Source organism: Pyrus communis, chromosome 3, assembly GCF_963583255.1.
Source record: "Pyrus communis chromosome 3, drPyrComm1.1, whole genome shotgun sequence".
Classification (NCBI taxonomy): domain Eukaryota; kingdom Viridiplantae; phylum Streptophyta; class Magnoliopsida; order Rosales; family Rosaceae; genus Pyrus; species Pyrus communis.
Genome location: NC_084805.1, coordinates 23886226 through 23899064, shown reverse-complemented (window position 1 = coordinate 23899064; position 12839 = coordinate 23886226). Strand labels below are relative to the sequence as shown.

The window sequence follows — 12839 nt, the reverse complement described above, 5'->3', positions numbered from 1 at the left end:
TACAATCAACATATTTTTTGCTACCAGTCTCGTCTTTTTTTTTTTTTTTTTACTTAAAACAAGAACAATCATAAATCAGAGTAGTCAATAATACGAGAAGAATTATACAAACAGGAAACATTTAAGGTGATGGTATTCCAAACCTATCATACCTCACTACGTGTTAACCCTTCAGTGTCGCATGATCAGTTTGAAACGCCAACGTCATGGACTTAGGAGAGAATTATTAACTAAGTGATTACATGGACTTATCACTCGTGGCCATCGCATGATAAACAACACTCTTTCAAAGCACCAGCTGATCTCAAAGATCTGAGTAATAGTTTAACAACATAATGTCACACGACAATAGACGATCTGATAAACGAGCTTTACAGACACAACAAAGACGCACAAACTCAATTCGCAAATTATACGTCGTTTGATTTATGATCGGTAGTGTGTAAAACCTAAGTCGAAAACCTGTTTCTGTCATGAGGCGAAGAGTAGTCGATATCTGGCCCGCTAGGAATTATTCCGAATGGATTGATAGACGGATGGCTTCCGTAGTAGTGCCGCTTTATGTGATCCATGTTGACTGTGCTGCTCATCCCCGGAACCTGGAAAATGTCTTTGGTGTAGTTGAACAAATTCAGGTATTCTCGTAGTACTTTCTTGTTGCACTTGAAGTGGACTACGTAAACCTGTCATCAACGATAAAAAAAACTAGCATGGTTCTTGGTTCTCTTCATATTATAGATCGAAAACCATTAAATTGGCAGAATTTTCTGACAAAAAACAAATCTTACTTGAGGAGTCAAAAAACAGTACCTCGTCGAATCTTATAAGAGTGACAAACAACCGAATATCTGCTTCAGACAATGTGTTCCCGCACAGGTATCGTTGCTTGCTAAGTATCTCCTCACATTTATCCAAAGCTTCGTACAATTGTTTCACAGCCTGAGAAAGTGCGAAGAGAAAGATAACCAATGTGTTAGAGATAGCACAAATGGTCCTTAAAGAGAACGTAAACTCCAGAACCTACACAGTCGAAACTAATTACAGCTTCAAAAACATACCTCATCATAAGGCTCTTGCTTCCTCGCAAACCCACATTTATAGACACCGTTGTTTATCTTGTCATATATCCATTCATTTGTCTGATCAATTTGGGATTGCAAGTGAGGAGGATATAAGTCCAAAGACGCATTTTCAGCTATATCGTTGAATTCAGTATTGAACATGCGAATAATCTCCCCGCTCTCATTACTCACAATTGTTTTGAGTTTTTTATCCCATAGAACCTACCAAAAGTAAAATGATCAGTCATTTGGTATCAGATAGTCAACGAAAGAAAAATGAAAAGGCCACTTAATATGAGTGAACATACTGGAACTGTGTACTTTCCAGTATACTGTGTGCTTGCAAGCTCGTAAAGTTCTCTAATGCTTTTTGCTCCATTCAAAGGGTCAGGTTCAGCTCCCGCTAGCTCTGTTTCAGAAGCAGGAAAAACCCACCCCATATGTTCATCACTTTCTTTTGTCCTTTCCCATATCGGTTTGACTGACTAAGTAACGCAAAACAATCAAACAATCAAACAAACAGATAAGATTAGTTTGGCACTTAGAAAGTGAATCTAGCAAGTAAAGATCTAATATACAGTGCTATACCGTAAAGCTGATGGCTTTATCGAGTCCTTTTATGTTCAAGTATGCAAGGCACCTGGAAGCCCAAGGGCAAGCATATGATACATACAGATGATATCTTCCAGCTTCTGCTGGAAATTGAGAATTCGGGTCCCGCGAAATGAAGTTACGAAATACAGAAGCAGTTCTCACAAATGCACCTGATAGTGAGGTCTCGTCTAGTGCAGATCGAGCCATTTGATTGTGTGCTGAAGAATGAATACCTGCAGAAATTAGCACATCTAAGATTTTATCCAATTGTTGAAATAGCACATCTAAGAAACCTTGTGTATATTAAGATGATAATGCAAATATTGAAGCTTCATACAGCCACACGCAAACAAGCCCGCGGGATTGGATTCGAAATCAAAGGAAACCTGAATTGATTGAAAAGATTTCTGTTCAAAGAAACTTTGCATCATTATCTGCAATTCAGCTAGAACCAGATACACCTAGAAATATCAAACCCTTGATTACAACTGACGAAACTTTTCGCTAAAATCTGAGTAATGGGCAGTTAGTTGGATGAAACTAAATGGACAATCTTTTTTGGGGTGTGATATTCACACACCCTTTTTTACTTCTCACACACCTTTTTAATTTTCGGCTGTTGGATCAGATGAATTGAATAAGATCAAAGTACATAAATTAATAAGAGGTGTGTGAAAAATAAAAAAGGATGTGTGGATAGCACATCCCTCTTTTTTTCTGGATAGTTAACCGATAATCGATTCGACATTTTTAAGATTCTTACTAAATGGATTACTGTTTTTGGAAAATTCTCCAGACTGTTTTTGAAAGGTTCCCCAACCACCCCAATTCATTGTTTTCCACGGCAGTGTGATTCAAAAATTCACAACCACCAAATGCATCAAATTAAGAGAAGAACAAGACAACTTAAGAGTAATAATCAATCATCAAACTAGCAATTAAAACGAAGATAATATGAATTAATCCAGCAGAAGCAAAAGGAAATATGAATTGCAAAGGCAGCAGAATAACAAAATTAAAACTTTTAAAGGAAAATTAAGCAGCTTTGTATGCGAAAATTGAAAACAGAGCAAACTAAATGAAAACTTAAATTAAATTGTTACCTTGAAGGCTTGAAGGGGATCTGAGGGAGAGACTCGGAGAGAGAGCAAGAGAGAGAGAGAGAGGTGAGCTCTGCGTCCGACCAACCAGATCTGAATGGTAACAATAAACAAATAGAAAAAGAAAAGTCTGAAAACGAGGAAAAGATCATCATCAGTTACGTCATGTTTGGATGAATAGTGATCGTGTGGGGTATTATGGATCGTTTGAAAGTACTTCTAAAATAATTGAAAATGATTTTGGTAAAAATGTTTTTAAAATCAATCCTTAGTAAAAATCTAAGTGGATCTTGAAAAAATATTTTAAGTACTTTATGTAAGAATAACATACCTGATGCTTCTTTCAAAAAGCACTTAAGTGCTTTTAGAACCCAAAATCAATTACATCAAAAACGTTTTCAATCATTTTAAAAGCAACTCCAAACGAGCCCTTAATTAGCAGTTTATCCAAAAGTAATTGTGGTTGTGGATCATATTCTTGTTCAAATTTAGTTAGAGTCCGAATACCTTTTGTCTTTTATGAAATTTCAGTTTTGAGTTACTTGTATCGAGTTAAGTGATTCTTCTTATTAATAATTGTTGCTCATAATATTTGAATTCAATATCTCCTTAACAAAGTGAAGACTGAATGCAACTAAACCAAATGAATTATGTATTATTTTAGTCTTTACTAGAAGACCCCACATTCTCCAAAACAGGGACAAGGCAGGGAATTTTCAACTTTCTATAATAAACTAGTACTCACCACTTATCATCTTCTCCCTTGTAAGGTTCAATTCAGTAACACCGTCGGCCCAAATACATCTTAGATTCTCAATCACATATAAAATACATTTCAATCATGATATATAGTTAAACATGTTTAATTAATATATAGAATCTCAATCGCATATAAAATATAGGGGTATTCTGCTTCACTTGTAAGTGAGAGATTTTAAATTTAATTATCGTAAAAAGAGTTCAAATTGTAACTAATCTACTCCTCCACTCTCTTAATGTAAATAATATCATTAATAAAAAAAATGACACGTATCATTTTTTATTATAAAAACAAAACGTTTAATGTTTTTGGTTAAGAATTACCAAGGAAAATGTAAGAAAATAACACGTATTGTTTAAGAAAAAATAAAAAAGTCCAAATGCAAAGTTTAGTACAAAAGGTTGCTAATAATTCTGTTTGTAAATTGGGTTTTGTTTCCAGTTCGGCCCAAACACAACTTGGAAGAGATTAAAACAAACAGCCCACTGGGCCAAATTCACCATTCGAATTGCTGACGTGGCATGATTTCCGTAAGCTCAGCTCAAAACGTAGGAGGCATAAGGCTATCTCCAACCGAAGGGTCCAAAGAGTCAGAGGGTCGAAAATAGTCCGAAAATCGTCTCCAACCAAGGGCTAGGCCAGAGGGCTCTGGAATATGAGAGGGCCCCACAAAATCGGAGAGGGCTAGAGGGCTCGAGGGCTGGCTGCATCCAGCCAGCCAGCTAGTCCGGGCCTGGCCATTTTTTTTTTTTTTTGCTTATGTTAGATTTCCTGTCGGTTATAACCGACAGTAATACATTTATACTAAATAATACAAATGTATTCCTGTCGATTATAACCGACAGGAATTCTTTGAATATTTTTTTTAAAAGTTTTTATTTTTTTATTTACAAAAATTTTCCTATAACTTCTATTTTTCATATAATTTTTTTTAAATTCTATTTTTTTCCTATAACTTTTATTTTACAAATTTGTTTCATTTTTTTTTTAAATTTCATTTCTTCCTATAACTTCTATTTCACAAAATTTGTTTCATATTTTTTTTATAACCTCCTAAGCCATCATACAACATTAAATTAAATTAAGTAACATGAAACAACATTAAACAATATTAATAACATTAACCAATATAAAAATTATACAACATAAATATACAACATAAAAAAAAACATTCAACAACATTTAAGTTGTAGTTTTTAAATAATAAATTATGTTTGGCCCTATGGCCATTTGGCCTTCAGTTGAAGACGGTTTTTTATGACAGGGTTAAAACGAGCCCTCTGGCCCATTGACCCTCAGTTGGAGACGGACGCAAATATAACCCTGTACTGTTTATTAAAATATTAATATCTTGTAGAATCTTAGAGGGCCATGACTAAAACGAGCCAGTCATTGGTTGGAGATGGCCTAACAGGAGAAGACGAGCGAAAAACGAATTTAACAAACGATGTCAGAACCGCAGCTGCCGAGAACGACGACGCAATTGAGCGAGTGCGATGGGCTGCAGAGCGCGTTATCGGATTTCCACAAGCGGATCGGGCCAGGTCAGGGTCGGAAGGCGGAGTGCCGACACCTGAACAGAGGATTTGAAGAGTGCTTCGTGTCGGTGGCATGCGAGGACGAGTGGGAAGCGGTTCGGAGCCTGTGCGGGAGTGGCGGAACAGGGCTGAAGTGGAGTCAGTGCCAAGAGGCTCAGTTGTCGCTCTCGGTCTGCCTCTCATCGCACCAACACCGCCTCAGCTCAAATGTTGATCAATACAATAATATTTAAGTAATTATTGGTTTGTAATTAGAATGCTAAAAAGAGAAAATACGTAATTTTCTTGGGATGAGGATCCTCTCTTGAGTTCAGGATGAGGATCCTCTGACCACGAAATCCGGACCGTTCAATTTTAATCCAACGGTTCTAAACAGAAAGTCCCCTAAAAAATTATAATAATTTCAACCGTTGAATTAAAATTGAATGGCTTGAATTTCGTGATCAGGAAGATCCCCATCCTATGCTCAGGAGAGGATCCTCTTCCATTTTCTTGGATTAAGCCTTTTTTTTGTGTGCGCCGTTTTGAAGGAAGACGTTCTTCACATCGAACTTTTCTAATGACGATACAATCAACATATTTTTGCTACCAGTCTCGTCTTGTTTTTTTACTTAAAAGGGGAAAAGTTATAAATCAGAGAAGTTAATAATACCAGAAGAATTATACGAAAGGGAATCATTTAAGGTGATAGTATTCCAAACCTTAAATTTTCAGTGTTGCATGATCAGTTTGAAACGCGGACGTCATCAACTTAGGAGAGGATTATTAACTAAGTGATTACATGGACTTATCACTCGTGGCCATCGCATGATAAACAACACTCTTTCAAAGCACCAGCTGATCTCAAAGATCTGAGTAATAGTTTAATAACATAACATGTTACACGACGATAGACGGTCTGATAAACGAGCTTTACAGACACAACAAAGACGCACAAACTCAATTCGCAAATTATACGTCGTTCGATTTATGATCGGTAGTGTGTAAAACCTACGTCGAAAACCTGTTTCTGTCGTGAGGAGAAGAGTAGTCGATATCTGGCCCGCTAGGAATTATTCCGAATGGATTGATAGACGGATGGCTTCCGTAGTAGTGCCGCTTTATGTGATCCATGTTGACTGTGCTGCTCATCCCCGGAACCTGGAAAATGTCTTTGGTGTAGTTGAACAAATTCGGGTATTCTCGTAGTACTTTCTTGTTGCACTTGAAGTGGACTACGTAAACCTGTCATCAATGACAAAAAAAAACTAGCATGGCTCTTGGTTCTCTTCATATTATAGATCGAAAAACATTAAATAGGCGGAATTTTCTGACAAAAAACAAATCTTGCTTGAAGAGTCAAAAAACAGTACCTCGTCGAATCTTATAAGAGTGACAAACAACCGAATATCTGCTTCAGACAATGTGTTCCCGCACAGGTATCGTTGCTTGCTAAGTATCTCCTCACATTTATCCAAAGCTTCATACAATTGTTTCACAGCCTGAGAAAGTGGAAGAGAAAGATTAACCAATGTGTTTGAGATAGCACAAATGGTCCTTGAAGAGAACGTAAACTCCAGAACCTACACAGTCGAAACTAATTACAGCTTCAAAAACATACCTCATCATAAGGCTCTTGCTTCCTTGCAAACCCGCATTTATAGACACCGTTGTTTATCTTGTCATATATCCACTCATTTGTCTGATCAATTTGGGATTGCAAGTGAGGAGGATATAAGTCCAAAGACGCATTTTCAGCTATATCGTTGAATTCAGTATTGAACATGCGAATAATCTCCCCGCTCTCATTACTCACAATTGTTTTGAGTTTTTTATCCCATAGAACCTACCAAAAGTAAAATGATCAGTCATTTGGTATCAGATAGTCAACGAAAAAAAAAAAAAAGGCCACTTAATATGAGTGAACATACTGGAACTGTGTACTTTCCAGTATACTGTGTGCTTGCAAGCTCGTAAAGTTCTCTAATGCTTTTTGCTCCATTCAAAGGGTCAGGTTCAGCTCCCGCTAGCTCTGTTTCGGAAGCAGGAAAAACCCAACCCATATGTTCATCACTTTCTTTTGTCCTTTCCCATATCGGTTTGACTGACTAAGTGACGCAAAACAAGCAAACAATCAAACAAACAGATAAGATTAATTTGGCACTTAGAAAGTGAATCTAGTAAGTAACGATTTAATATACAGTACTATACCGTAAAGCTGATGGCTTTATCGAGTCCTTTTATGCTCAAGTATGCAAGGCACCTGGAAGCCCAAGGGCAAGCATATGATACATACAGATGATATCTTCCAGCTTCTGCCGGAAATTGAGAATTCGGGTCCCGCGAAATGAAGTTACGAAATACAGAAGCAGTTCTCACAAATGCACCTGATAGTGAGGTCTCGTCTAGTGCAGATCGAGCCATTTGATTGCGTGCTGAAGAATGAATACCTGCAGAAATTGGCACATCTAAGATTTTATCCAATTGTTGAAGTAGCACACCTAAGAAACGTTGTGTACATTAAGATGATAATGCAAATATTGAAGCTTCATACAGCCACACGCAAACAAACCCGCGGGATTGGATTCGAAATCAAAGGAAACCTGAATGGATTGAAAAGATTTCTGTTTAAAGAAACTTTACATCATTATCTGCAATTCAGCTAGAACCAGATACACCTAGAAATTTCAAACCCTTGATTACAACTGACACGAAAATTTTCGCTAAAATCTGAGTAATGGGCAGTTAGTTGGATGAAACTAAATGGACAATCTTTTTTTCTGGGTAGTTAACCGATAATCAATTCGACATTTTTTAGATTCTTACTAAATGGATTACTGTTTTTGGAAAGTTCTCTAGACTGTTTTCCCCAACCACCCCAAATTCATTGTTTTCCACTGCAGTGTGATTCAAAAATTCACAACCACCAAATGCATCAAATTAAGAGAAGAACAAGAAAACTTAAGAGTAATAATCAATCATCAAACTAGCAATTAAAACGAAGACAATATGAATTAATCCAGCAGAAGCAAAAGGAAATATGAATTGCAAAGGCAGCAGAATAACAAAATTAAAACTTTTAAAGGAAAATTCAGCAGCTTTGTATGCGAAAATTGAAAACAGAGCAAACTAAATGAAAACTTAGATTAAATTGTTACCTTGAAGGCTTGAAGGGGATCTGTGGGAGAGACTTGGAGAGAGAGAGAGTCGTGATGTAGTGCTGTTGGTGAGCTCTGCGTCCGACCAACTAGAAAAAGAAAAGTCTGAAAACGAGGAAAAGATCATCATCAGTCACGTCATCTTGTTTGGATGAAGAGTGATCGAGATCACGACTCATCTGAAAGTGCTTCTAAAATGACTGAAAACGGTTTTGATGAAAATGTTTTTAAAACCAATCATTAGTAAAAATCTAAGTGGATCTTGAAAAAAACACTTTAAGTGTCACATCTCGGCCCGAGCCCCCACCACAAGCTTGGCTCGACTTTACACAAGAACTTTCCATTAGGTCACCCATCACCTAATCATGGGATTGCTCTCGCGCGGACTCACTTAACTTCGGAGTTTCTATGGAATCCGAAGCCAGTGAGCTCCTAAAAAGCTTTGTGCTAGGTAAAGATGAGAATATACATATAAGGCTTACATAATCTACTCCCATGCGGGATCTTACATTAAGTACTTTATGCAGAAGAACATATCTGATGTTTCTTTCAAAAAGCACTTATGTGCTTTTAGAATCCAAAATTAATTACATCAAAAACATTTTCAATAATTTTAAAAGCACCTCCAAATAAGCCCTTAATTAGCCGTTTACCAAAAAGTAATTGTGGTTGTGATCATATTCTTGTTCAAATTTAGTTACAGTCCAACTACCTTTTATCTTTTATGAAATTTCAATTTTGAATTACTTGTATCGAGTTAAGTCATTCTTTTTATTAACATTTGTCGTTCATAATATTTGAATTCAAGAGCTCCTTAACAAAGTGAAGACTGAACCAAATGAATTATGTATTATTTTAGTCTTAAGTAGAAGACCCCACATTCTCCAAAACAAGGACAAGGCTGGGAATTTTCAACTTTCCATAATAAACTAGTACTCACTACTCATCATCTTCTCCCTTGTAAGGTTCAATTCAATAACACCGCCTGCCAAATACATCTTAGATTTTTAATCGCATATAAAATATATTTCAATCATGATATCTAGTTAAACATGTTTAATTAATATATAGAATCTCAATCGCACATAAAATACATCTCAGTGTCATACCACATGTATGAAGTACTTAATTAAATTAACGAGTAATTTATAATGTATATGGATATTAATTGATCATCATCAGGTAGCTTAATTAATTTGCAGCGAGATAGGACGTCCTAGGTAGGCAATCTTGGATGATCACTTATTCACTTGACTTCTGCGACGGTGAGAATGTCGGCGGCCTTGAATTTCTTCCGTAAGTTCTTGGCCAACTTAAAGGCGTCCACTCTGTCCCCAATCACCACCACTCTGTCATTTTCCTCTCCCAACGCCACAGAACTCACACCTGCATATTGCATGTATCCATGATCAATCCCATGTCATGTCAATAATAGTATTATTAATCACAATAAATTAAGGAAGACTTTGGATGCGGTCCTTAGCTATAAATATTCTTTGATTGAAACCTTGTTGGTTTTTAATTTTTTATCAAGATCCCTGAAATCAATGTGATAATTTATTTCTATGTACATTACTATATTTTTTAAATTAAAAATTAGAAATTTTAGTTGTTTATATAAATGAGATTTTAAATAAAAAACCATAATTTGCGGGATTAAAAATATTAAAATATAAATATACTATTGTGTGTGTTTATATATGTATAAAAATGGGTACATTCATCAAAATTAACCAAAAAAATTATGGTATCAAAACATGAGTACATTCTTCAAAATAAAAAAATAAAATAAAATAAAAGATATTAGGCTTAATAACATTAGTAAATTTCTTCGATTAAACTTGACATGGATACATTTTAAAATCAAAGAAAAAAGAATGTAACCATATAAGTTTAAAAATGGATTAAAAAAAAATTGAATAGATTTTATATATAAAAAAAAGGGTACATTTTACATATAACAAAGTAAAAAGTTTTACATGAATAGGTACATATAATTCGCATGGGTACATTTAGCAAAAATAAAAAGTACAAATAAAAATAATATATAGGTACAAATACTAATAAACTTTAAAAAATATGGCACAAAAAGAAATTAATATATGGGTACAAATTAAAACTGAAAAGAAAATTGGTACAAATTAAAAAAAGAATTACAAATTAAAAATGGGTACAAACTAAAACTAAAAATATATGATAAAAAATTTAGTCATAAATATAAATATACTAATTGTAACATTTTTAACATTAAATGATTATATTTAGAAATAAAAATATATTTTATTATTGAAATAATTAATAATGTTAGTAATACCCAAGAACCTTGATCAAAAAATGAAAAGGAATAGGATTTTAATTAATGGAATAACAAAAGGAAGCATGAGAACCTAATTTCTCCATAAATTAATATAACCTCAGTTAATTAATTTCACAATTTAATATCCTATGAAACCGGATGTTCTTCAGCTAATTTAGTAAAACCGCATATAATTAATATAATCAGTAAATGAAAGTGATGGCTGCCGGAGCAAACATAAATACCTTCTACTGTAGCAGCAATTTTGAGCGCCTTCGTTTGGCATTTCCGGCAATTCATCGATACCTTCATCACAATCTTCTGCAAAAAACAAAAACAAATCGATTGGGTTATGTAATTGGGGGAGGGAAGGCCGCTGAGATATAATTTATGTATATATATAGCTATAAATGTAATTTATATATTATAGGAAGAAACTCTTCTTTAAATTAAGTGACGGTGATGATTAATCTATAGACCTTCATTTTGCTCGAGTCTTTGCCCAGACTTATACCGATACTCGGCGATCTGCAAGAGCCAAGGCCAAATTTGCCAGAGACAATAATATTACGTTCATGCAGTACTTTTATAGCTATAAATTAATAGAACTGATGTCAGCAGTAGTTTGGTGTGAAGATTGGAGAAGGATTCTCGGCGGATCCTTTTTTTAGGAATCTTGTGATCTCATCCGTTCATCGTACATCGTGCGGTCAGTTTTCGTTAAGTACTATTCATATTTAATTTTAAATTTTAAAATAATTCTGACCGCACGATGTACAATGACCAGATGAGATCACGGAATCTTTACGATTCCTAGGAAGTTTTCCGTGAAGATTAACTTGTGTTGAAAGAAACTGTTGTGGGTCCAACTCAAAGACTCCAACTCAAAGACTCATTGACGCCGCGTCATGACTTATGACTACCCCACTCCCACTTAGTTTTTTCTGGAAAATTTCCTGCAGTGCAGGTACAACCGCGTCATCGAAAATGAACTTGTATGGTAAGCTTACCCTAATTATTAGTCTATCTTTTTTATTGACCTTTTAGTTTTGCACATATCTAGGCCAATAATGGCTGTTCTTTAGCCTTTTAGCCTTGACAGTCTCAAACAAATTAATCAAACTGTTTCAACAAGGCATGCACATACCAGAAATATGCCCGATGGCTGTGCGCTTTGCTATCTCCATATTGCATATATGCTATGCAAGACGACTTGATGGTGATGGTTAACAACAATTTTTCTTATTACAATATTTGACTTTTTCCATTCAGCTTCAACCAGCGTATTTATTTTTCACGGGGGAAGAACCTATTGATTAGGCTTCAACTAAGCAAGTTTCTAACTTATTGGATGACTCAAATTAGGTGTAGTTTCTCTTCATTGCAGTTTAAGTTATGCAACGCCTTTTCTAGGTTGAAGTACGAATGAAGACGACAGTTCAAGAAAAAGAAAAAGAGAAATAGCCTCAATCATTGACGTGGTACAAGGGATAGATTACTTCTAATCCCTAATGGTTGAAAACATAATTTTATAGCTATTTTGTATGGGCTTAAAACCACCACGGTGGTGTTCCGTTTTAATAAAATAAAGACATGTTTAAGTTTTTGTTCACATATCATTGTTTTATTGATACGAGATATTACATGATAGTGTACTCGTGTCATGAAAATTGTATTTTTGAAGTTTGTAATGTTGGAGTTCGAGTCGGAGCCCTCTCAAAGTTGAGTAACTCATTTTAAATTAGAGCTATTCTTAACCCCAGTATCTCATGTCTTCACCCACTTTTTAATAAAATTTTTAATTATAAATTTATCCATTTGTAAAATGACCTATAAAGACCTTGAAAGATATATAATATAATAGGTTTGGCCCATAAAAGTAACATAAGCCATAGACTTACATTGGATTGTGCAAGGAAATTTTTAACGAAAAAGTTTGGATGACTTTTCTAATTAACTAGAAAATATGTCTACGCTTTGCTGCGAGAATTGAATGTATTAACCTCAACCGCATGAATAAGACATATTTAACCTAAATAAATTCAACACAATCATGAATGAACACAGGGATAGATGAGTGAATGAAGTTGGTAAGATAAGCAACTTGGCTTTTATATACATTCAACTTCGCTGACATGAAAAGACATTGTACAATTAACACAGATGATTTAAGAATCACGTTAACAGTAAATATAGCACATTCGTAGTTACGAAGTTAACATTTAAGATCATATGCAAGACAACAGTGTAAATTGCTTTTCCTAATCAAATTGGCAGCAATCAAAGCACCTTGCAAAATCACATTTAATTTCATTCGTATAGGTCAAAAAACAGAGAAAACATGTATATCAAT

The 12839-nt window shown here is 34.9% G+C and overlaps 3 protein-coding genes across 3 annotated transcripts; all 3 read right to left on the bottom strand.

The window, feature by feature from the left end:
- Positions 1-70: 70 nt before the first annotated feature.
- On the bottom strand, positions 71-2873 carry LOC137729707 (uncharacterized). The gene is made up of 6 exons (XM_068468714.1): positions 2759-2873; positions 1650-1888; positions 1370-1546; positions 1059-1283; positions 811-939; positions 71-683 (listed from the first exon to the last, which is right to left on the bottom strand). The coding sequence occupies exons 2-6, from the start codon at positions 1860-1862 to the stop codon at positions 450-452; spliced, it is 978 nt and encodes a 325-aa protein (XP_068324815.1). The 5' UTR covers positions 1863-1888; positions 2759-2873; the 3' UTR covers positions 71-449.
- Positions 2874-5861: 2988 nt separating this feature from the next.
- Positions 5862-8339, bottom strand: LOC137729501 (uncharacterized). Its single transcript, XM_068468463.1, has 6 exons — positions 8191-8339; positions 7244-7482; positions 6964-7140; positions 6654-6878; positions 6406-6534; positions 5862-6277 (listed from the first exon to the last, which is right to left on the bottom strand). Exons 1-6 carry the CDS (start codon positions 8318-8320, stop codon positions 6044-6046), a joined length of 1134 nt encoding a protein of 377 aa, XP_068324564.1. The 5' UTR covers positions 8321-8339; the 3' UTR covers positions 5862-6043.
- An 855-nt stretch (positions 8340-9194) lies between these two features.
- On the bottom strand, positions 9195-11075 carry LOC137730174 (heavy metal-associated isoprenylated plant protein 47-like). The gene is made up of 3 exons (XM_068469236.1): positions 10966-11075; positions 10732-10807; positions 9195-9576 (listed from the first exon to the last, which is right to left on the bottom strand). The coding sequence occupies exons 1-3, from the start codon at positions 10969-10971 to the stop codon at positions 9437-9439; spliced, it is 222 nt and encodes a 73-aa protein (XP_068325337.1). The 5' UTR covers positions 10972-11075; the 3' UTR covers positions 9195-9436.
- Positions 11076-12839: the final 1764 nt, after the last annotated feature.